Here is a 22,436-nt window from a genome sequence, read left to right as displayed (position 1 = left end):
AGTTATCCTGATGAAGGCATAAGTGAATTTGCTGAAATACGTATAGATATATATTAAAAATAATGCTCGAAATAAAAGTTAAAATTCTTAAAATAACCAAATCGACTTTAAAATAGTTTCGAAGTACTTACTTACTTACTTATGTGGCCATAACAACCCGTTACCGAGTTTCGGCCTGACTCAGCATGTCTCCCCAGGCGCCTTTGCTGCGTGCACGCCTTCTCCAGTCTTGTATATCAAGTCCAATTAGTGCTCCCTCAACTTGATCACTCCACCGGAGACACGGTCTACCTCTACGTCTTCTTCCGCCAACTACTGCTTCAAACACCTTTTCGCCGGAGCGTCTTCATCCATTCTCACGACATGACCAAGCCAGCGAAGCCGCTGGATGTTAATGCGCTGAATTATATCAATGTCTTGATAAATCTCGTACAGTTCGTGGTTCATTCTAATGCGGTAGTCGTCGCCAACTCGTAGAGGACCAAAGATCTTACGAAGAACTTTTCTCTCGAACACTCCCAGTGCTGCTTCATCATTCTGTGATAACGTCCATGCTTCTGCGCCATACAGAAGCACAGGGAGGATGAGCGACCTATAGAGTGTAAGTTTCGTTTGTCGAGAGAGAGCTCGATTACTTCAAGAGTTTCGAAGTAACAACTCAAAAATTAAAAACAAAATCAAATTCAAATTCATTTATTTAGAAGGAAAATAATGGAAATGCCATTCTAACCTTATCGAAAATATGAAACAAACTGTTAGCACTCAAGCATTGAAGTATAAATACCAAAATTATTTTATCTCCTTCAAAATATGGTCCTTCTGAAGCGATACACATATGTCAACGCTTAACCCAATCTTCCATTCACTTTTCGTAGACCCTTCAGCGAATTCTCTTTTACCGATTTAATCGACTCAAAACGCTTACCAGGAAGGGGCAATTTGAGTTTAGGGAACAGGACAAAGTCCCACGAATCCAGATCTGGCGAATATGATGCCTGAGCGATGACAGTGGTGCCGTGTTTGGTCGAAAAATCGCATACAACACGAATTTTCCATAGTAAAAATCGCTAAATGCACTTGAGGTAGTCTCATATTAAAAGCTGCTGTAAACAAACTAATTGACAGATGGCGCTCAAATTTGTACCATATGTCAAGAAAGAGTATACCAACATAAAAAAAATAAATTTTTGAAAAAGGTTTATTACTTAAGGAGTAGTTAACAAACAACAAAATCCGGGTACTTTTTGAGCAGAAGGTACAGCAAGGGAAGCCAAGATCTTAAATTATCGGGAATCTTAAATCACCTTGATGCAAATATGCCTGGACACGCCATACATATCGTAAATCAAATGATGACATCGAACTCCAAGTAGTGATATAAATCATATGTTGATAATTTTACGAGCATGATTTAAAATGAAACTGGCAAGAGAATTTTTTCCCGTTACAGTATCCTTTGGCGTGCGGGGCCAAATTGTTATATTGAAAACGACTTAGATCAATTTCCTTTAACAAAAATCTGAAGTTCCTGTTTGGAATATCATCAAATTATTTTATAAAATAATCAGTTTACATATTGAGAGAATTATTTTTATATTATAAACTATCAAGTATTGAAAAAAATGTCATATATCTTTATAACCCACTAAGCCTATGAAATAATTCTATGTCAAAATTGAAAAAAAAAAAGAAGAAATCTCCAAACAAGCAGCGAAGTGTTATAAACGTGAATCAATAAAAACATTAAAGCTATATGAATGAACAACAACAACAATGAAAGGAAGAAAATCATAAAACTCTACAAATAACAACAAAAACTGTAGAAATCAAAACAGTGGTGTGAGTGTTCACTATATTAAATTTTATCTCCATTAAGTTTTGTTTTTTTCTCTTTTGTTTTTTTTTTTGTTTTGTTCGGTTTTGTGCTTTCAATGGCATTTGTGCTAGCCACAATGTGTTGGGACAACTAAGTGCGCGGTAGGATTAAAAATAATTGTTTGAGCTCCTCAGCAGGCCACACACATAACTGCAAAATACATTACACATACATATTTACACTTTTGTGTCCTCGTACGCTACATACGCCTTTAACAAAATGTCAGAGTAACAATTGTTATGTTAGAGGATATTATCAGCACCTGTAAAACGTGTATTGTAAGTGATAATAAGCGCGAAATTAAATTAATAACTTTTATTGATATTTTTTTATTGTGTTTGGTCTTTTAAGCACGAAGGCAAGGCAAAATAAAGGGAATGACTAAATATAAAAAAAAGGAAAGTATAAATAATAATAATGATAGCAGATAATATGTAAGTGTACTATCAAGAAGCAAAATACACGGTTTGTATATATGTATGATAAACATATTTTATATATATAGAAATAAATAAAATTAAACAAAAAGTGGTGATAAATATGAAACATTATTAAATGAAATTTTTATATAAAAAAATTTAAATAACAAAGACTAACGACACGATTGAACCATGAATATGATGAAGCACATAATTTTAACTCAATTTGTAGGGCATTTAGGTCGTTGACGTAATGCCAGTTACACACGTTCTAACCTGTTGTACAACGGGTTGCAACATGTGTATCATTGTTCTGCATCGAGTTCATATGGCCAAAATCAAAACATTTACGATTGATTTGTTTATTCGGAACTTAAGTATTCCTTAAGATAAGTAACGAATGTTGGTTTTATTTGCGGACAGAGTTTTACTTATAAGGGGGATTTTAAAACCAATTCGAAGTTCATATAAAATTATTTTGTTTACCTTTATAAGCCATTATATCCAGTGTGAAATGATACAAATATTTTGGGAGGGTTCGAACCTTAAAACTTACGTACTTTAGAGTTATCATAAACGTAACGAACGTAGAAAATGTAAATAGCAGAATGCAAAAAAAGTAATTAGTTATGACAAATTGTACACGAAACAAAACAACATAAAACCACAAACAACACAAGTTTAGTTCGATCACCAAAAACTTCGCACACAAAGAAATGCAATGCAATTACTCAATGTTTGAGAGTAATTCCTGCTACTTTACGTCAAAATTCAATTGGTTACATATTACATATTCACTGCTCAGCTGTTCTTTTACACATAAAACATATGACAGATATTTCAAATTTTGGTAATTTCCCTTATGGGGAAATTTATATTTAGAGCATGTATTCGATATTATTGGTCCAATTTTCCTTACTTTATTTTTAAGTAAGTTAAAAAACACGGTATTTCTTTGTATGGCAAATGAAATTTACTATGAAAGTTAAACTTACTAAGTAAGCAGTGGAATCATACAATCACGTTTTCCAATATTGAGTCACTTTGGTCACTTGATTTTTTTACAGCATAACTACAATCATTTAGCCTTTAAGATAAGAGTTAATGTTCTTTAACTGCGTTATTTTTTTTATTGATATTTTTGTTGTTTTGTTATTGATATTTTTGTTGTTTTGCAACCTTTTTACTCAAAAGAATTGTCGAAAACCTTTCAATCAAAAAAAATTGTTTTTCTCCTTTGTGCTCAGGTGCTCAGGTCACAACATTATTATAACCTCTTGACAATCACATTTTTCACTCAAATTTATATTAATAACTCTATGAACCAAAATATGGTAGGAATGCAATATGAAGTGTTTATTGTTCATACGACTTCTATGGAAGGAATCTTAAGTAATTCTTACACCCACTTTACACTACAATCCTAATATTTCTCATGAAAGATGCATGCGTTTACATTCCATATGGATTATGGCATCCGACAAAACTCTTGATAAAATATCTCAGTAAGAGTAATTGTTAAAGTGGAAGATATAGATTGATACAGAAATAGTAGCACAAGTTACGTTTACACTTAGAAATAAAAGTAGTCCTCAATCTAGTCTTAAATCATTTTTCAACTTCATAATATTATAGAACCGTAGAAATACTTCACTAAAACTCTTTTTGTAACCAAACCTTTTTGGTAAGCATCAAAGCATTCATTTTATGAGCTTGATATTTTTCTTATAAAGTCAAAAATCTATAGCAAAGATAAATAAGCAACTTAATGGGATAACTTAATGAGATCTTAAGCATAATTAAATAAGGTATTATGAGGAAATATTATATTAAAGTCTAATAGGTAATATCAATGAAGACCAACTTATTATGCGGTTGTCTGCTATCAAGAAAATCGTACATTGTGGACTGTACAGTTCATGTAAGACCTAAGCCTGTTCAATATCTTTCCATTCTTCTTTGTTTTTTGCTTTTGCTTTCCAATTTCTTTTGTTAATTTTTTCTAAATCCTGCTGCACACTGTCTTTCCATCGTTTTCTTGGTCGAACTCTTCTTATACTGGTTCCTACTTTGTTCTTATAAATCTTAAGCAGTACTCTAATATCCGGCATTCTTATTACATGTGCAACCAATCTTAATCGCAGCTTTTTCATTAAATTTGTGTAGCAGCAATATTCTTCTAGATTTTCTGTTCTATAGATTAAGTAAATCTGATATTTATTTGAAAATTATATGAATATATTCTAAGTCAATCTTCTGAAACCAATGGAAGCTTTGGTAGAACAAAGCTCTACTATGCTATAGAATGCTATTGAAATATGTGATCTAATATATGCTGTAAGCGTAGAAAAGATTTCTACCTTATCCTTTTCAATACCTACGATTATATCCACAATGTTTTTAGTTGTTTAGGATCAATATTATTACTATCAATATTAATATATATTGATATTTATATATATTTGTATATATAATATACAAATGAAAGATTTATTTATAAACAATTAAAAAAATGGAAAAAATTATTTTTAAATAAAATTTCAATTTCAAATAAATTATTTTTTGTTATGGTTCATTCTGCAATAAAGTACCACAATGTAGCACATGACGCACATTTAAATTTCTGGTACCAGACGTACTGATAGAGAACGCAGCATGTGGTCCGTACATTTAAACAAATCCAGAATAAAATTATTAAAGTAAGGCAAAGACAACGGAGGAATATTGAGTGGGTTCCATTGGGAACATCTTTCACGTAAAATACGTCGTCAATGTGTCGTATTAACAATCATAACAAACAAAAAAAAATTAAATGCTTAACGATGAGATAAAAAAAATAAGATAAACTTAACGCTAAAGTTAAAAAAAATTAACAAAAAATCTTACATTAAAAAAAGTGCCAACACGGAACAAAATACAGAAAAGCTCAGAGATAGGCTCTAAGGCAGCCTATGCAGTCTGTCTATTTATAAGTAGACATCTCTGTGATGATTTAATAATTTCAGTTGCCGTGCACACCGTGATTGTCATGGCTTGGGTTGATGTTGGGTATATTTAAACAGGAAAACTGACAAGGATAATTTTTTTCTCGAATGAGCATAAAAACAAGTACACTTTTGTCGTCATCTTTTTTTGAAAAAAGCAGTGGATAATCTTTGTGTTTGACTTAATTTTCCTTTTTTATTTATTTTTTGCCTTGCTGCCAAGAGATAAAAGAAGGGAAGGTTGTTAAAACAAAAGCCGGAAACAAAACAAATCGTAGGACATTTTTGCATTCTTTTGTGTTAAAAACTATAGAAAAATAAAATTGTGTAAATGAAAGCATTGATAAATAAACAAATAAGGCAATTCTATGGACTTTGGTACATGAATTTCATCATTTGCCACTAAAGAACACATAGTACGAGAGTACAGTGGTTTAGTATTATAAAGATAAGTAGGAAAATGCAGTTGTAATAATATTTTGCCCTTAACAACAAGAAAATTGAAGAGATAATAATCATACCCGTATATGCTACCCGTACTTATATTGTGTAGTCATCGCAATATTTGAGAATTTAACGCGCTTGTGATATTCACAAGCACTGATATTTGAAATATCAGTTAGATTCGATAATACCTCAGTCAGATTGACTATATAACTAAGTAAATTCCAGATTTTTTTTTATCAAAATGTATTAACAACGAGAAAAAAAATCAGTTATAGCCTTGCAGCACTTTACCCTATCCTACACACAATTTACAATTATATATAATTATTTATTATTTATTATCACATATATTATGATATATGTTATATTTCTTTTAGTAATTTTGTGTAGTTATTTTATTGATTTAAATAGTGCTTAAAACTGGTAATCGACTTTGCCGACATTCAGCCAGAAATATAGACAGACAAATGGACATGGTAAAGTTTTTAAATGATCTCTAGTATCTTCCTAACAGCGTTATAATACAATACTATACTATTGCCTCTTAATAAGATTAAGGATGTATTTAAACTGTATTTCATATTCAAGTAAATTAATTTTTAATGTTCGTTTTACCAAAAGAAACTAAATTCTAAATGTTGTGTACTGAGTCATAGTATATTAAAGACTAACTTTATTTTAAATTCCAATTCTTAAGACTAAGTTACAATTTCTATTAAAGCACAAGTGTGCGAAAGCTTCTGTATATACACTAAATATAAACTATTGTTTTCAATAGAGAAGTTTTTATCGAACAGTAGTGAAATTGCAACAATAAAAATTTATTTTTATTATTTTTAATTAATTGAATTTTTTGCTGACCATACAGCTGTTTTGAGTATTGCCAAATACCCATCATTAGTGGTCTTGGAATTATTTCTTATATTTAATTATTCGTAAATAACTTTTTGAGACTGCAAGTACCAAGGCTCATGCCCAGCCAAATATGAACCTCAGAGGCAGTGGTTATTAGCCAACTGATCCAAAGCCGTACTTGACTAATATGTTCGAACTTGAAGTTTTTTGTTAATTTGCTGTGAAAGTTTATTAACAAATTCACTTGCTGTATTACATTAGAATGAAATATAATCCAGCTCTACCATAATTGAAATTGATTAATTATAGTCATTTATTAATTGTAAAATTTCAATACTATTCTTTTGTAGAAGCATTACTTATTGCATGATTTTATTACTCTTTCTTAAATATTCACGTAAAGCATTAAAATCTCCTTGTATCACATCATTTATTCAAAACTAATAATTTTAGAAGTCATAACGTTACTACTGGAAAATATATATTTAATGTGGGAAAAGATTCGTGATTAGTTTTTTTTAATAAAAAATTAATAAACTCAATATCAATTTAATTAATAGTAATTAATAGTAATAGTAAAAGCAATCCTTTGCCTTTTAAATATACAATTGTTGATAATATTTCAGATAAAAGTATCTCTTCGGGTTTACTATATTATGTGATATATGTTATCAAAGTACCTAAAAATTTTATTAGCAAAATATTTATTTATACCTATGGAGATATTGTATGTTGTTTATAGAACTCCTTTGTATAATAGACAATCCTATAGCATATTCATAACCTATCTGAAAATCCCCAATGTAAGAATAGAGACTTTTCAAAGTTTAGCAACAATACGAATCTGCCAATCGGAATATACTCTCGCCTGACATAATCTTCTAGGTGAATGCCGTTGAAAATTTTTTTTTATTTTATTCAATATTAAAATAAAATTAAAGTTATACACACACACACACACACAGAGAGAGATTATATACGGACGGCGGATACGTGCATACGAAATTTGAATTAACATAATATTTTTTGTTCTTGTCAATTTTATTCTATATATAATGTAATTGCATCTGATAGTGAAAAGTAACTAAGTCTGCTGAATATAATCAATGCAAAATTGAAATACAGAAAATACTACAATCATATAAGCTGACTGTAGTAGTGTAGTTTTATTTCAAAATTATGTGATGAAAGTGAACAAGCTACAAACTTTTTTTGATCTTTGTTTTGACATTTTATTTATTGGCTCTAATAGTTGCGTCTTCGCGAGAGAACATATCCGAGGTTAAAGGTTCCGACAATCGGTTTTTTTTATAAATGTATCGTTTCGTTTGCATCATTTGGCTTTTATTCTAATTAAGACAAGAATGTTTATCTATTCGTATTTAATGATGCAGAAATGATGCCCAAGAAATACAAAAATGATGCTTTGAAAGACGTATATATGAGTAAAATTGTAATAGGTGACGCGTTATTAATCTATGCATATCTATTTTATCTATGAATCTATACTCAATCGATTTGAGGAAGACTTCCCATGAAATGAATGGAACAAATATATTTTTAGAACATTAATTATGTTATATTATAGAAAAATTATATTTATAGATGTGTATATTCATTATTTACACATAATAAAATATTTCATTTCTGATATTATCTCAAAGCCTTTTCCAGTATATTACGTCTATGGGTCTATGAGTGTTAATTAGTAAAGCAAATCCAATGAACTCATCCGAAGCACTTCAAAGCAAATGATCTCCTATTTTTTTGGAAAATTTAGTCACATGCAAACAAGAAATGGTAAATTTAGATTGATTCACCATTATTTATTTGCAGAAGCTATTGGAGATATTTTTTTTATTTTTCCAAACCCAAAAGATGCATCATTCTCCATGAAAATGTGTTTATTATACGAAAACAGCCCTGACTTAACACCCAATAATTTTTTTTTATTTCCGCACATTGAAGCAAAAACAATCTGTTTAAGCGATCAAATAATATGTTTTGGAATTGCCTTAAGGTAAGTGAAAAAAAATATTGTCACGCGATCTTTTTGTGTTATTTATAGCGATTCTAAATATATTGAAATTATTAAATAAATCTGGAAAAAAATGAAGTTAAATAATAAACATTTTCGTACCATGATTACGATTTTCAATGCGTATGAAGAGCGTCCAAGAATTGCTGTTGTACCAGGAATTATCGATGCAGTGTGAGAAATGATTGAGATAAATCGTCATGTTACATGCCGCGAGATAAAAACGTCCTTGGGCATTAATGGGACCAGCAAATATTCAATTTTACACGAACATTTAGCTGTCAAAAAGATTTGTACCCGTTAGATTTCTCATAATTGGGCAATTATCTTGCAATTATACCACTTGAATAACATAAAACTACACAACTACACTACACAACCAGAAGTTGTGTAGTTTACCAGAAGTCTTCGGATAATGGAGGAAATCCAATTGTTGAAGGAAGATCATTCTGCACCCCGACATTGTGAGCTTCCACACATCAGCTTAAACAAAAAAGTTTTTAAGCACTCAAAATGTTGAATTAATAGGTTATCTGCCTTACAGTTGTGACTTGGTACCCAATGCCTCTGAGGCCTGTAAGACATTCAACACCCTGATTTCGGATATATCAAATTTATAGTTGCAAAACTGTTTCAAAAATTGGTTCAATCGCATACAAAAATGTATGGCAAATCCATTTTCACTGATTAAACACTGTATTTTCATTGTTAGACGCAAGACTTAAAAGGCAGCCCACTTACCTCATTGACTGATTCAATATTATATTTTTAGTATATAAGTACTGTCTCTTTGCATTATATCAGTTTCAATTTTTTGATATATATATCTGCTGAATTTGATTGATTTTTTTAATTCAAATCGAGTTATATTAAAAATGTTTGTAAAACACATAGAACACATAGAATCATATAAGCGGAAACGACAGTTTGAACAATAAATATTTACAAGACTCATTAAATCATAGAGATACCAAGTTATTTCTGTAATCTCCTGAGGCTAGAGTATCCAACTCTAATATTAACGGAACCCAAACTTTTCGGTCAAATATATCGAAATTTTAACAGTGCATCAGTAGATATAGTTTCATATATAATTTGAAATATATTATAAATCTTCTACAAATTATATCAATTTTCTGAAAAGTTCTGGAAAATAGATCTGTAGAAATCGAAGTTCCCGTTTAACTGGAATCATTAAATTTGTTTAATATTTTTTTTGTTTATATTGGGAAATCACGTAATTAAATCTCTCTATTTATGTTAATTTGTGTGAAGATTTTGTTAATAATTCCTAATAACTGTATGCTTGAATTCTGAATGATATAAATACGAAATAAAAATATTATATTTATTTCATATTGTATAACACGTTATGATATATGAGTATATTTGAAAACAAATGCATTTCATTTAAATTGAAAAGTTATAACTCAATAAAAATAAAATCGTATAATTTAAATTTTCTCAAATAACACCAATAATTTAAAAACTCGATAGATCAAATTTTCCATTTTTTGAATGGTTTTATTCTTCTTTTGGAATTCGAATCATAGAGAATCTATTGTATTCATGAAAATAACAGAAAGTTGATAATTTAGTTTAGGATATATAACAATTATGATACAAAAATAATCCTGAGATGAGTAAATAAGAAACCGCAATTAGTTTGTTGTTATCACAATTATGATTCTCACTTAGCTTATATATATGTTCCATTATGTCTACATTCACTATTTTTCTTTAGTACAATATAATTTTAATACTTATGAGTTGTCTTCATAATTCAAGTACAAGTGCTACATTTCGTATATAATTACCATTTAAATCAATGTTTATAAAACACTTTGAGTGCAATGCCCGAATTAAAACACTTATAGTTTCTTATCTCATCTATTAGTTTAATTTCCCATAATTGTAATTTTTTAATCAACACCATTAAATCGAAAACTCGGGAAATCAAATCATTCGTTATTCGAACAGATCTACTCTTGTCTTGAATTATAAAGGTTCTATTGTATTTATAAAAAAAACCAAAAGTTAAGAACTTTGCTTAGCATATATAATATAATAATAAACATAATTATGGAATAAGTAAAGAAGAAACTTAAACTAGTTTGTTGTTCTGAAAATTACAATTCTCATTTAGTTTATAATTATATTTCCATATATTGAAATTTCGTAATTAGTATCAGTATAATCTAATTTTAATATTTTTGACCTGTTCCCCTGAAATTCAAGTACATGTGCTACATTTTGTACATCAGTGTTTATACATTTCAAATACAATTAAATTATAAAATTTATAATTATTTTTAAATTTAAGTTCCTAAATTAATTTATTAAATTTATTTCCAAAAAGTTTTAACAATCTCCCATGCAGTTAGCAATTAATGCTGGAATTAATTATTATGGTACTGGAACTGATTCTGATTCTGTGGCGTTTCTAGAAGGGCAACATGCTTTTCAACCATGCGTGCAACACCAGCTTCTTCTCCCAACCGTGGAAAGCCATGCCTGCCCTATTGCAAAATCTGGCAAGTTTGATCCCGGCAGCTATCGCCTCATCTTCCTCCTAACCTCTATCAGCAAGCTTTATGAGATATTCAAAGCCACCAAGCTGAAATCTTTCTCTTCGGAGAACAGCATTTACCCCCCGTGCCAGTTCAGGTTCAGAAGCAGTGTGGCCACATCCCTAAAAAATATAATGCTTTTTTGGCTTTAAAAAAATGCTACAAAACGCTAACAAAATGCTAAATAAATGCTAAAAAAATATATAACTTTATGATGTTTTAAATACCAAATAAGAACATAATTAAGAATATTTTATTTATTTACAGTACATTACATTATCAAAAATTTAAAAAAAAGAATTTCTATGTAAATACATCTTCCAAATTGATATCGTATAATACTTCCTCATCTTGAACGGAGTTTCGTTAATCATTATTTTCGCTACTGAATTTTTTTATGAGATCGAGAGGTATTTCAAAGTTTTCGTAACATTTATTTTGCAATTTTAAGCCGCAATGTATGTAAGAAATAGAAATAATTGTTGCGATAAGGATTCTGTTTCTAACTTTAGTTTTTACTAAATTCATTGTACTAAATACACGTTCAATCCCCGCATTACTAAAAGGTAACACTAAATATTTCATGACAAACGTCGCCAATTCATTAAAGGGATTTTCATATATTGCATTCTTGTATTCAAGCACACAAATCCAAAAAACGATGGTTGAGTTTATATTATTCCAAGTATGAAGTGTTAATTTTTGCCACTGAAGTCCTATATTGTTGATTTTCTCATCACTCATTCTCATCTTTTCTTCTTGAAAAGTGTCAAATATCTTACTTCTATTAATTTTTAAACCATTTTCTAAATAATGTCAAAAAAAATTTTAACTGAAATGCTAAATAAAATGCTAAATGCTAAAATCAAATTTTGCAGCTATTCCACAGAAAAAAATGCTAAATCTAGCAGCAAAAATGCTAAAACGGCAACTCTGTTCAGAAGTCAAACATGCATGCTTTTCACCAATTCCAACACAAAGTATGCGTTGGCCTTTTCAACAAGCAACTCATTGTGACAGTAAGTCTTGATATTGAAAAAGCCTTCGACTCTGTATGGTTCAAAGGTTTGATCCACAAACTCCGCCAATTGGGCTTCCCTCCAACGCTCTGTAGTGTTGTCCACCAATTCCATTTCAATAGGTCTTTTCAAGTTCGAGTCTGTTCCTCTTTGTCCTGCGACTTTCCTATATCCGCCGGCTTCCGCCAGGACTCAATTCGCGGCGTTCTCCTATTCAACCTGTTTATAGCAAACATTCCTCTCCCTCCGACCCCCGCAAAGCAAATTTGCTTCACTGACGATTGCATTGTCTTCGTGCGATCGTCTAACCCCTCTCGTATCTCTAATGAGCTGAATGCTCATTAGAGGGTCCACCTTAGGACCCTTCTTAACTATTACACCAGATAGAAGATTTATGTCAAATTCGGCAAGATTTCGGTCATAGCTCTTTAAGGCCTAGAAAGAGAGCGTACCAATGGCTTGGACGCCTCTCTCATCAAGCTAAAGCTTAGCAATACCCTCATTCGGCCAAGCTAAGTCAGTGTTACTTTATTCCTAATACTCAACTCAGTTATAAAATTTGGAGCTTCATATCAGCTTGAATTTAGTAGTCTAAAATTGTAGAGATTTTAGTACTCAAATATGTAATAGTAATACCATTCATGGTAATGTTACTTTACTATTGCAATAATTTTCTATAATAAAGCTGACATTTTTATATTTTGTGACATACTATAACATCGATTACAATAGTGAGTTTTTTTTTAAAGGTCTGTAGAAAAATATCCACAAAATGGTTTAATTCAATCTTGTTTTTTATTTATTTTATAATATTTTTTAATATTATATTATAATTTTATAATATTATATTAAATATTAAAATGTTTAATTGCTGTAAATTTTTGTAATAATTAATAGAAACGTTAACAATTTCACAATATTCTACAAAGGTACTATAGAATGGCTAGATTCATTGGTTGATACTTAACAGTGCTGATTATCCACTCCATATATATAGAAATGATTATGATCATGTTCACTTATCAGTTTCAAATAAAAGTTTTTAATAGATTTTAGTAGTCAATAGTATTAAGTATAAAAGTGTTTTAAACCAAGAGAGTTTAACTCAGTTATACAGTAATAAATCAACTAAAAAATATTTCATGTTGGACCATAAATACATTTCTTTGCAAAACGTATTTTGTGTATCATAAAGAAATTTTTTCTCTTACTGGGTACTTTTCAAATAACAGTTATAGTTTCACTTATCAGCAAATAAGAGAGCCAACATGCAGATCAAAGTTTGCTTAGTATGGCATGTCATTTTTGCAGTTATAAAACTTTTCTAATCAATGGATAATCTGTATATACAGCTGTTGTTAATATATTATGACTGCTTTGTACTGCTGCATCCATTCTCGTAATTCCATCATTATAAAACAGATGGTGGGTATAATTTTTTTTAAAATTTAAGATAAAAAAACATATGGTGTTAGAAATTCATTAAGTAAAACAATAATAAATGGACATTAGCGAAATTAAAGTACGCAATACATGTAGTAAAATTATTTTTCATTCAGTTTAAGGTTCAGTACCTTCTAAACTGATCTATCTTAGAGACCTGTCATACTTGTTTCATACATTAACTGTTATTTTGTATACGTAAGATATTGTGACATTTAATATTAATTAGACACTCACATGATCATCTTCTAAGCCGTGTACACTTCTTCTACAACTTAATTAATAATATTTTAGTAACATTGGAATAATTAATTGATTAAGCTTTCCTCAACCAAAAATAAACACTTTTTCTATATATACATATATGTGTATATATATATATATATTAATTTTCTTTCAGATACCATTAAAAACTTTTGTTTGAGACACTTGAATGGATGGCACTTGTATCTTTTAATTATGATTGAATATTATTGGCATCGTGGCTACTATTATTAACTTAAACAATTTCATTTTACGCTCAATTAATATGCAAAAATAAAAAAAAAACAAACACAGATAAGTATATATATTTATATTTTTAGTAAATAAATTAAACAGAAAAAAAAACTTAAGTTAGGCGAACTTCAGCAAAGATTATACGAATTAAACGTGCCGCCACGTTCGTAATAAAGACGCGCCCGCCTAAGCCGCTGATGTAATAAATAAATAAGAAATACACAAGCTTCGAGTCTGAGTTCTTAAAGTCAACTGTTTCATAGATATCATCAAACCTTACACAAACTCCGATACTCAGTAGCAAACAAACTCTGCATGAGATACAATTCCGTATATAAAAAATAATTTGAGATACTCGAACGATACAATCAGCGAATGTATCTGAATGGTCTCGCGTTCGTCTGCTAGATGTATACGAACTTTTTCGATGTGGGCGCATTTAAAGTGTGCAGGCAGTCAAGCAAGCCGGGGGGCTGAAAGTGTGCAAGTGTTTCCATCTAAACATAAAAATAAAGAAGCGTAACTAACACAAAAGAGTTGAGATAATATTCTACATCATTTTCGATTTAAACAAAACTTCTCTGTAGTTCGGTAGAGTAGAATTCTTTTACCTTGCCATTCTTCGAGCCAAAAGAGAGATGCGTAATATTTGGCCTGGAGCCGCATTTAATTTCTTGCTTAAATTTTTGTTGACTTAAACTTCATTGTTGAATCACGTTTCCAAAATTAATTTCAATTAATTAAATTTTTATTTCAACATTTTTTGTCATAAATCTCTCATGTTTACTACTTTAATACACCGAACGACAAATTAATTACCAATATTGCTTCATTTCTTCTAATTTTATTGGTACCACTTTTTTATTAGACTTGTTTTTTGTATCTGCGCTAATTTTTATAAGAAAATAAAAATATAAAGAGTATACTCTCCTCTCCTTTCCCCCGATATACATAAAATGTATAGTATTTATTTTGTATCTATGTTATTCTTAAGTCAGGTTAAGTGCTATTTTGCAATAAAAGAAAACATTGGATGCTTGCTCTCGAATTTGTTAACTAAATTATATTTAGGACTGAAGGGTGACGAATTAATACGTAGATAGATTTTAATAGATTTACTACCGCTCTTCAAAAGCGACATAGATGGAACAGTAAAGTTTTAGTAAAAACCTTAGCTTTCACATTAGTTTTAAGTTCAAGTTTTTAAAATTTTCATATAAATTATTTCAGAGTATTTGAAGAAAAAAAAAAGCACAATACAATCTACAGGTAATACAAAAAGCGCTTATCACTTAATAAATTGAATTCAGTAGGGACATGAGGCCTGATCGTACCCAGACATAAAATTTTTTAAAGTTATAAAATAATTATTCTATTATATTTTTTTTTTTTTGTTATATATTATTAATTCATAGAAAATCCTCCAGCACTTAAAAAAATTTATAGAATTTTATTTAAAATCTAAATTAATAATAATATTTGTTTTGTGTCCCATGGACATACAAAAAGTGGTGCATATTATAAACATTATTTAAAAATTAGAAGTATTCGAATGGAAATGAAAAGACAATAACAAAAATTTTATTTAATTTATTGAAATTTGACTGCTTTGAATATTGCCTAGTGGTCTTCATCAGTGGTCTTAGGAAACATTCGAATTTGTCTTTTTATTTCTATTCGAACCCTTTTAACTTTCAAAAAGTTTCTTTTTGTCATAAGACGCGTTACTTTCGGCAATAAATTCTTCAATACTTAATCTTCTGTAACTTAAAACATTTTTCATAAATTTGTACAGGTTATAAGTATTTATTTAGGTCGTGTGCGAGTTAAGCTAAGTTGCGTTCTAAATGAGGGAAATTCTAAGTTGTGCCGATAATGTAGTGATGTGTCGATACGTGTTGATAAATAGCTAAATGTGTGCAGTGCAAAAAATCCCAAAAAATCTCCCATTTGGTTTAGCATCAACTTAGCCTAACGCGCACACGTCCTTAATAAGACTTTAACTTCTTCTTTGCACAAAAGAACTTTATCAAAAAAAAAAAAGACAAGAGAACATAGATCTCTGAAAATCGGACTTACTCCAATAATATGACATATATTTTCTATATTATGACGATTACATAAATAACAATCACGTTCAGATATATTCAAATTTCTATTGCAGCTGTGGATACATGCCATGAGATCCCGATCTAGCATTGGTAAAAATGGATTCGTGTTCACTCCGTTTGTATAAATTTATAATACTATTATGTAATATTTTAAGATACTCTGAAAACTTGTTATTAAAAGACCCAGCTCTAAACACATATTTTCGCAATCTTTGGCTCAATATATGCTTTTCTTAATCATAAGTTCAGGTAGTATTCGAAGAAGCCTTGTGGAAAGAACATTAAGAATTTTTCTTAAATAGCCAAAATGTATTTACACTCTGTCTACAAATTACGTTGGTAAACCCGTTTCTAAGTGAAAACGGTCTTTGTGGGTAGCAATAAAATTTTTTTTATTAAAAATCTAATAAGTTTTTCTTCTTCATAATGTTTGTAACGCCAAACTTGAGTACCGTAGAGTACGATTGAACATTCTCTCTCTCTCTTATCCTTATCTCCCAGTGGAATATAGGGCCTCGGTCGTTCTATACGACGTGATTGTATGGTATTGGTTTCATTCATTATGATTTTCGTACATGGATTTAGCAGCTCCAAAATCCTTGTGCCTGCTGCCGAAGCAGAGAGATTTATCATACTATGATTACCCCTTGAAGTAGTAATATCATTATTGTTGTATTCCTCCTCCATGGACTCCAGTGAACACATTTATATAGCGAGCCGCTTGATACACGTCAGACGCCCACTTCAGCGTATTCTTGATGAGGTGCCAAGCCTCGGCGGATCATTAAATCGAATATGTCGAAGTGGTTCCACTAAGGCTCCCTCTCTCGTTTGCCGCGACTTAGAGATCCACATGGATTGGATTGGTTGTCTCACTCGTAGGTTACTCACATTGCCCAGGTTGCACGACGAGGACGTGAGAGTAGGAATTGCATGAATAAGGCCAACCGTAACGGCAACCGTAACGGTCGTGGCTAACCACACCATTGCAACCCATGTTTTATGATTAGACAAGTACTTTACCCACGTGGAGTTATTGCGCTTTTTCCTAATGAAAGCTTAGTGGTCAAATGATTGTTGTAGGAGATGTTATACGTAACTAATATGCCAAAGAATTTATATTGATTGGTTATTTCTGCCTAGCTTTGCCCGAACTTCCAAGACAACGGCTTGGATTAATTACTTTATGGTATACTGAATGCACCATGTAATAATTAATGAAGAAGTTCTGACAGAAATCTATGGACTCAATACCGAATTCCCTAACATATACCCTTAAAGCAAAAGTTTACACTAGTAAGGTCTGAGTTACTTTTAACCTTTCTAAGGAGGTAAAAAGCAGCTACAACTGCATCTGTCATATAAATTTTTCTGACGTCTGACTCTGAAGTAAAAACTGTAGAGTAAATACGAAGACTGGTAAAGACTGGTCCAAAACTAAAACTCTAATAAACGAGTGCATATAAATTGAAAGATACTGCTACTGACTTAACTACATGGCAGGCAACCCCCAGTTAAAATACTGGCTTACAAACACCGCGTAATAATCCAGTCAAGGCGTAAAGATGGGTTCAGATGAAATCTCGCAGTTAATAGAAAATTGAAAGAAAATTCTTTCAAACATAATTACAATGTTTCAATAATTCATAATTACATTTGCTATTAAATTTATTTCTCATTAACTATTTTTAATATCACTCATATGTGTTTTAATTTCTATTCTTTAATTAAATTGATTAGTTGAAAGTATTACTTAAATATATATTGTAAGTGGAAATTGGAAAATTCCTTAAGATAATTTATATAATATAACCATATATTATATAAATTCCATAGATTCCATAGACAATATTCCATAGATAAAGACCGCAATGGAATTAAAAATAAACTAGATAAAACTTCAGGTGAAAAAGTGTTTTCTACAAAGGAGATTTTTCTTAAATAGTCGCTAGTACAAATCATTTACATATAATCGACAAAAAAGTTTTTTCTTGCAACAGAAAAAAAAGTAATGATAGAACTCCAAATACATGAAAGTAAAAAATCTACTTAATGGAAATCTACTTAATGGAAACCAGCATTAAATACATTACCATAGCCATAATTTTTTCTTATCGGTCTAATAGACTTGATGGTAACTCTATATGTAAGCTTTGTTCATAAGAAAAGATGGTGTGAACTGCAATCCTGTTAAGCGACGAAATACTTTGTAAAGAAACCTTACAGAACACGTGCGAAATTTCTCTTAATATTAAAAACAAAAGACCTCTAGCTATTGATCGGGGTCATCACAGAGCACAACAATGGTCACGACACATCGCTACGAATAATCACAGACCCGGCAAGTTAATTCTGTTTTGAAAATGTGTACAAATTAAGGTAATTTTTTTTACAATTGCCCAGCATTAGTAAGAAAGAGGCTAAACCTATTGGGCTACGATGTACCGAGCATAAACCATATTCATGCTTTATCTGAACTTCTGAGATTCAATAACAAAAGTGAGAAACTCACGCTAAATTAACTGTTTTGTCTTTCTTTATTTTGTTTTCTATCCTAGAACAGAGAGAGTTCTATCTTTTCCGGGTTGAGGCACCTGTTATCTATCGAGTGGTACAATACTACTATTTAAAGAAACAAAACAAAAACATTTATTTAAAAAAATAATGAGATCAAACTAATAATAATGAAACTTTGAGTTTAAATCTCAAAATTATCATATATAGCGGTAAAGTTATCAACAACCTATATCTTGGGTTCAACTGAAAAGTTTTTATATAATTTTTTAGTTTCTTCTTGTAAAAAGTAATTTTTTTTCAAAGCAATGTTAAAGAAAGTTGAAAAAAAATTATAATTCATTTAAATTAGTGTCAAATACTTTTTTTTATAAAAACTAAAACACTTTAAACAAATAAAAAAATTATTCTATAGTTTAAAAATGGGCCGTTTTGGAACATATCAAAAATTTGATAAACGGTCAAACTTTTCAAAACAAGAAAAGAACGACAATCAATCAAGTTGCAAACGTCAATTAAGAGAAGGCGAAAACTTTTTAGATACTTTAACTGAAAATAAATGCAAGTTTTCAGGAAGATTTGATACAAAACAAAATTCAAGTGAACCCCCAACATCAACACCTGAAGAAGTAATATCACCAAAATCGTGGTTATTTGCGAACTCGGAACAAGAATCATTAATAAAATTTGAGCAAAAATGCATATACCCTGAAGAGATAGAAAATAAACCAAATGAATTAGAAAAAATCAGGAATATCAGGAATCAGCAGAAAACTAGTCACGAAGTGAGTAAAGCTATTAAAATACTTTTTTGCTTATGATCACCTATAAGATACCTATAAGAGGAATATTTTTCAGATAAATTGTAAATGCGGCAAGAACCAACATATTGAACGCAGTAAGGCTGTTCTGGAAGATAAAGGGTTATTCCCACAATCTTGGCAGATTCCATCCGTGGAACTTGAAAATTCCAACAAACGCCTAGAAAAGACTTTGTATAATCAATATAAAGTACAGAACAAGAAACAAAAATATGAAAACCAATCTTCTTCCGCTAAGAAACAATTGTCTAAAACTTCTGAAAAAAACATTTATAGGAAAACTGAGATCGCACCAACTTTTGGGATTTCGCATTTATCTGAAAGATTTAATCAATCAAAGAATTTTGAGTCTAACGTTGTAACGCCTACGGACAGTTGGCTATTTACAGAAAATGTGGAAGTATCGTTAATTACATTTAACAAGAAGTTACAAGATCAGTGTTGTAATGAAAACGATATGAAAAGTGGGAAAGTAACATACAAAAATAATAGTAAAATCCATAGAACTTGTGCCCAATCAGCAGAGACAGAGATTCCTAATAACGGAAGTTGGCTTTTCCAAGATAATAAACAAGATTCTTTGATTGCATTTAATAAAAAAATTGGATCTATAGACGAAGCTCCAATGACAGAAAATGAAAATAAGAAATTGATAAATGAGTTGAGAAGTGAAACTTTAAAAATTCAATCTTTCGGTGTTATCCACACACCTATTGATTTGGACTTCAACGATTCTTACACTTTACCTGGAGCAGAAAGGATTTCAGTTGTAAAATCGAAATCAGATTTAGAAATTCCTGAGAAAAATTGTATGAGAAACATGTACTTGTCTAAAGCATCTACAAGGATGAATGACGCAGCTCTTACAGATAATAAGTTACATATACACAATACAGAAGGCACGTTAATTGCAGAGGCTTCAAATAAACCAAATGAACTAGACGTACACAGTGAAACATCGGAATTGACGTTTCAACCCTTGAGTCACATGTTTACTCAAAAACAAGTCGATCCGAAATATAAGTTTTCTACTTATATTACTAATGAAAATATATCTGAAACAAAAACTTCAAAAGAGAAGTTTTGCTCTAAAGAAAACTTTCAAACGACTAATGAACAGAATTCTTCTCTGCTTTCATTTAATAAGGATAGAAACAAATCACCTTTATGGATTCCAAATATGTTTAATGGTAAAAAGAATTTACCATTATTGGATTACAATAGACTAGCACTTGAAGATAACTGGATATTTACCAAGCCTCTTAATATAGTCATATGTAGTAATGCATTTGCGCAAGAAGTAAGTAACTCCAAAGTGGTTTCCTTTGCGAAAAGTAAATCTTCTCTGAAAGTACACATTGAAGACAACTGGATATTTTCTCAACCTCTTAGTGTATGTAAACCCATACAAGCACTTGAGTTACACGAAAATTTTGATATTCTTGGGACAGATTACTTAGAAAGCATAAAAGGCGAATTCTTAACAAATTCACAAATACTGGAAACTAATGAAGCATCACCTCTTGATGATATGTGGATATTTGCAAAACCCCTGTATGTAAGCAAACCTATTAAAACCGCTATGCAAAAAGATGTAAATTCAGTTAAAACAACTTATAATCATAACTTCTTGATTTCAAAAACTTCTGATGAATGTTCTAATTTACATCAATATGAAATAATGAATGGGAACACACATAATAATTCTCGAATGTTTGTATTCAATTTTTCAAAATCCAATAATATTAGTCAAAGGTTTTTGGAACACGATTCAAGTTTGATGACATCTGATGCTCTAATTGAAGGATCAGCTAAAAATGAAAATTCTACTTTGCTTGAACGTCCATATCATCTATATCACACGTTTTCTTTACTAAATCTGTTTCCAACCATGACCATGTCAAGACAGGTCCAAGAGTTGATTGAATCTGATTTGCGAAACATTGACGTACGTTTGCTTACTTACAAGGAATTGGCAATAGTTGCCGTAAGTAATAAATATATAGGCGATACTAAATTGCCTCTTAAGGAACGTCAACGAATCGAACTTGAACAGAGACGGCATGCCGAACGTTTTGAATTAGTAAATCAAAATAGATTTGGACTATTGTGGGAAAAGATTATTTCTGATGTATAAAAGCTCACGATTCGTAGTGTTTTGGGGTATACTTTTTACGGTTTAACAAAAATCCTAAATCATGTTGCAGATTTTTTTTAAAAGTTATTTATTTTGGCATGTTTTAAACAAAATATTTGAAATTCGATTGCCTTTAATGTTAATATACTTATATACATATACATATATTTGGTATTAAATCTAAACATTTAATATTTGAATTGTTTTTTATTCACTTTTCAACTGAGCTGAAGAAGTAAAATAAACGAATAGGCGCATTCCCCTGTTTTTTGGGAGTAATGACACACACTTGGTCGTCTAATTTTAAGTACGAGTGCGTGAAAACGAATTTCTTTGAGATGTAAATTCAGCAAGTTGTGTAATTAACATATCTATTCTTAACGCAGGTCTCAACTTTACATCTACTTCTCATAATATCTTCCACATATTTACCTGTCCTAATATAGACAAATTTATAAACTATCGACTTATACCTAGCTCTCCTTATTAAACTAACTATGTCCTTTCACCTCCAACTAAACTAATCCAATATACTTCCTAACATTAACTTCTTCTCTCCTTTTATTATCACCCATATATTTCAACTAGCAGTTTTTTTTTTTGATAATAATTTATTAAAGGTTGTTTTTGTTTTTCCAAGAAATCACTTGGGATCAAAATCATCTTGATGTTGATGATGAAAGTTATGTGTTTTATACACACTA

The 22,436-nt window shown here is 30.4% G+C and overlaps 1 protein-coding gene across 2 annotated transcripts; it reads left to right on the top strand.

Annotated features, from left to right (window-relative positions):
• The first annotated feature begins 1,684 nt into the window (after positions 1-1,684).
• On the top strand, positions 1,685-21,848 carry LOC119677879. Of its 2 annotated transcripts, none has more exons than XM_038089437.1 (3): positions 1,685-1,839; positions 19,190-19,559; positions 19,633-21,848. In XM_038089437.1, exons 2-3 carry the CDS (start codon positions 19,197-19,199, stop codon positions 21,730-21,732), a joined length of 2,463 nt encoding a protein of 820 aa, XP_037945365.1. In that variant the 5' UTR covers positions 1,685-1,839; positions 19,190-19,196; the 3' UTR covers positions 21,733-21,848. The 2 variants fall into 2 exon arrangements, with proteins under 2 accessions (XP_037945365.1, XP_037945364.1); XM_038089436.1 differs by having other exon boundaries at positions 19,618-21,848.
• The last annotated feature ends 588 nt before the right edge of the window (positions 21,849-22,436 follow it).

The sequence above is a fragment of the Teleopsis dalmanni genome, chromosome 2, assembly GCF_002237135.1.
Source record: "Teleopsis dalmanni isolate 2A chromosome 2, ASM223713v2, whole genome shotgun sequence".
Classification (NCBI taxonomy): domain Eukaryota; kingdom Metazoa; phylum Arthropoda; class Insecta; order Diptera; family Diopsidae; genus Teleopsis; species Teleopsis dalmanni.
Note: the sequence above shows the minus strand (reverse complement) of the source record. Positions and strands in the feature narration are given on the sequence as shown.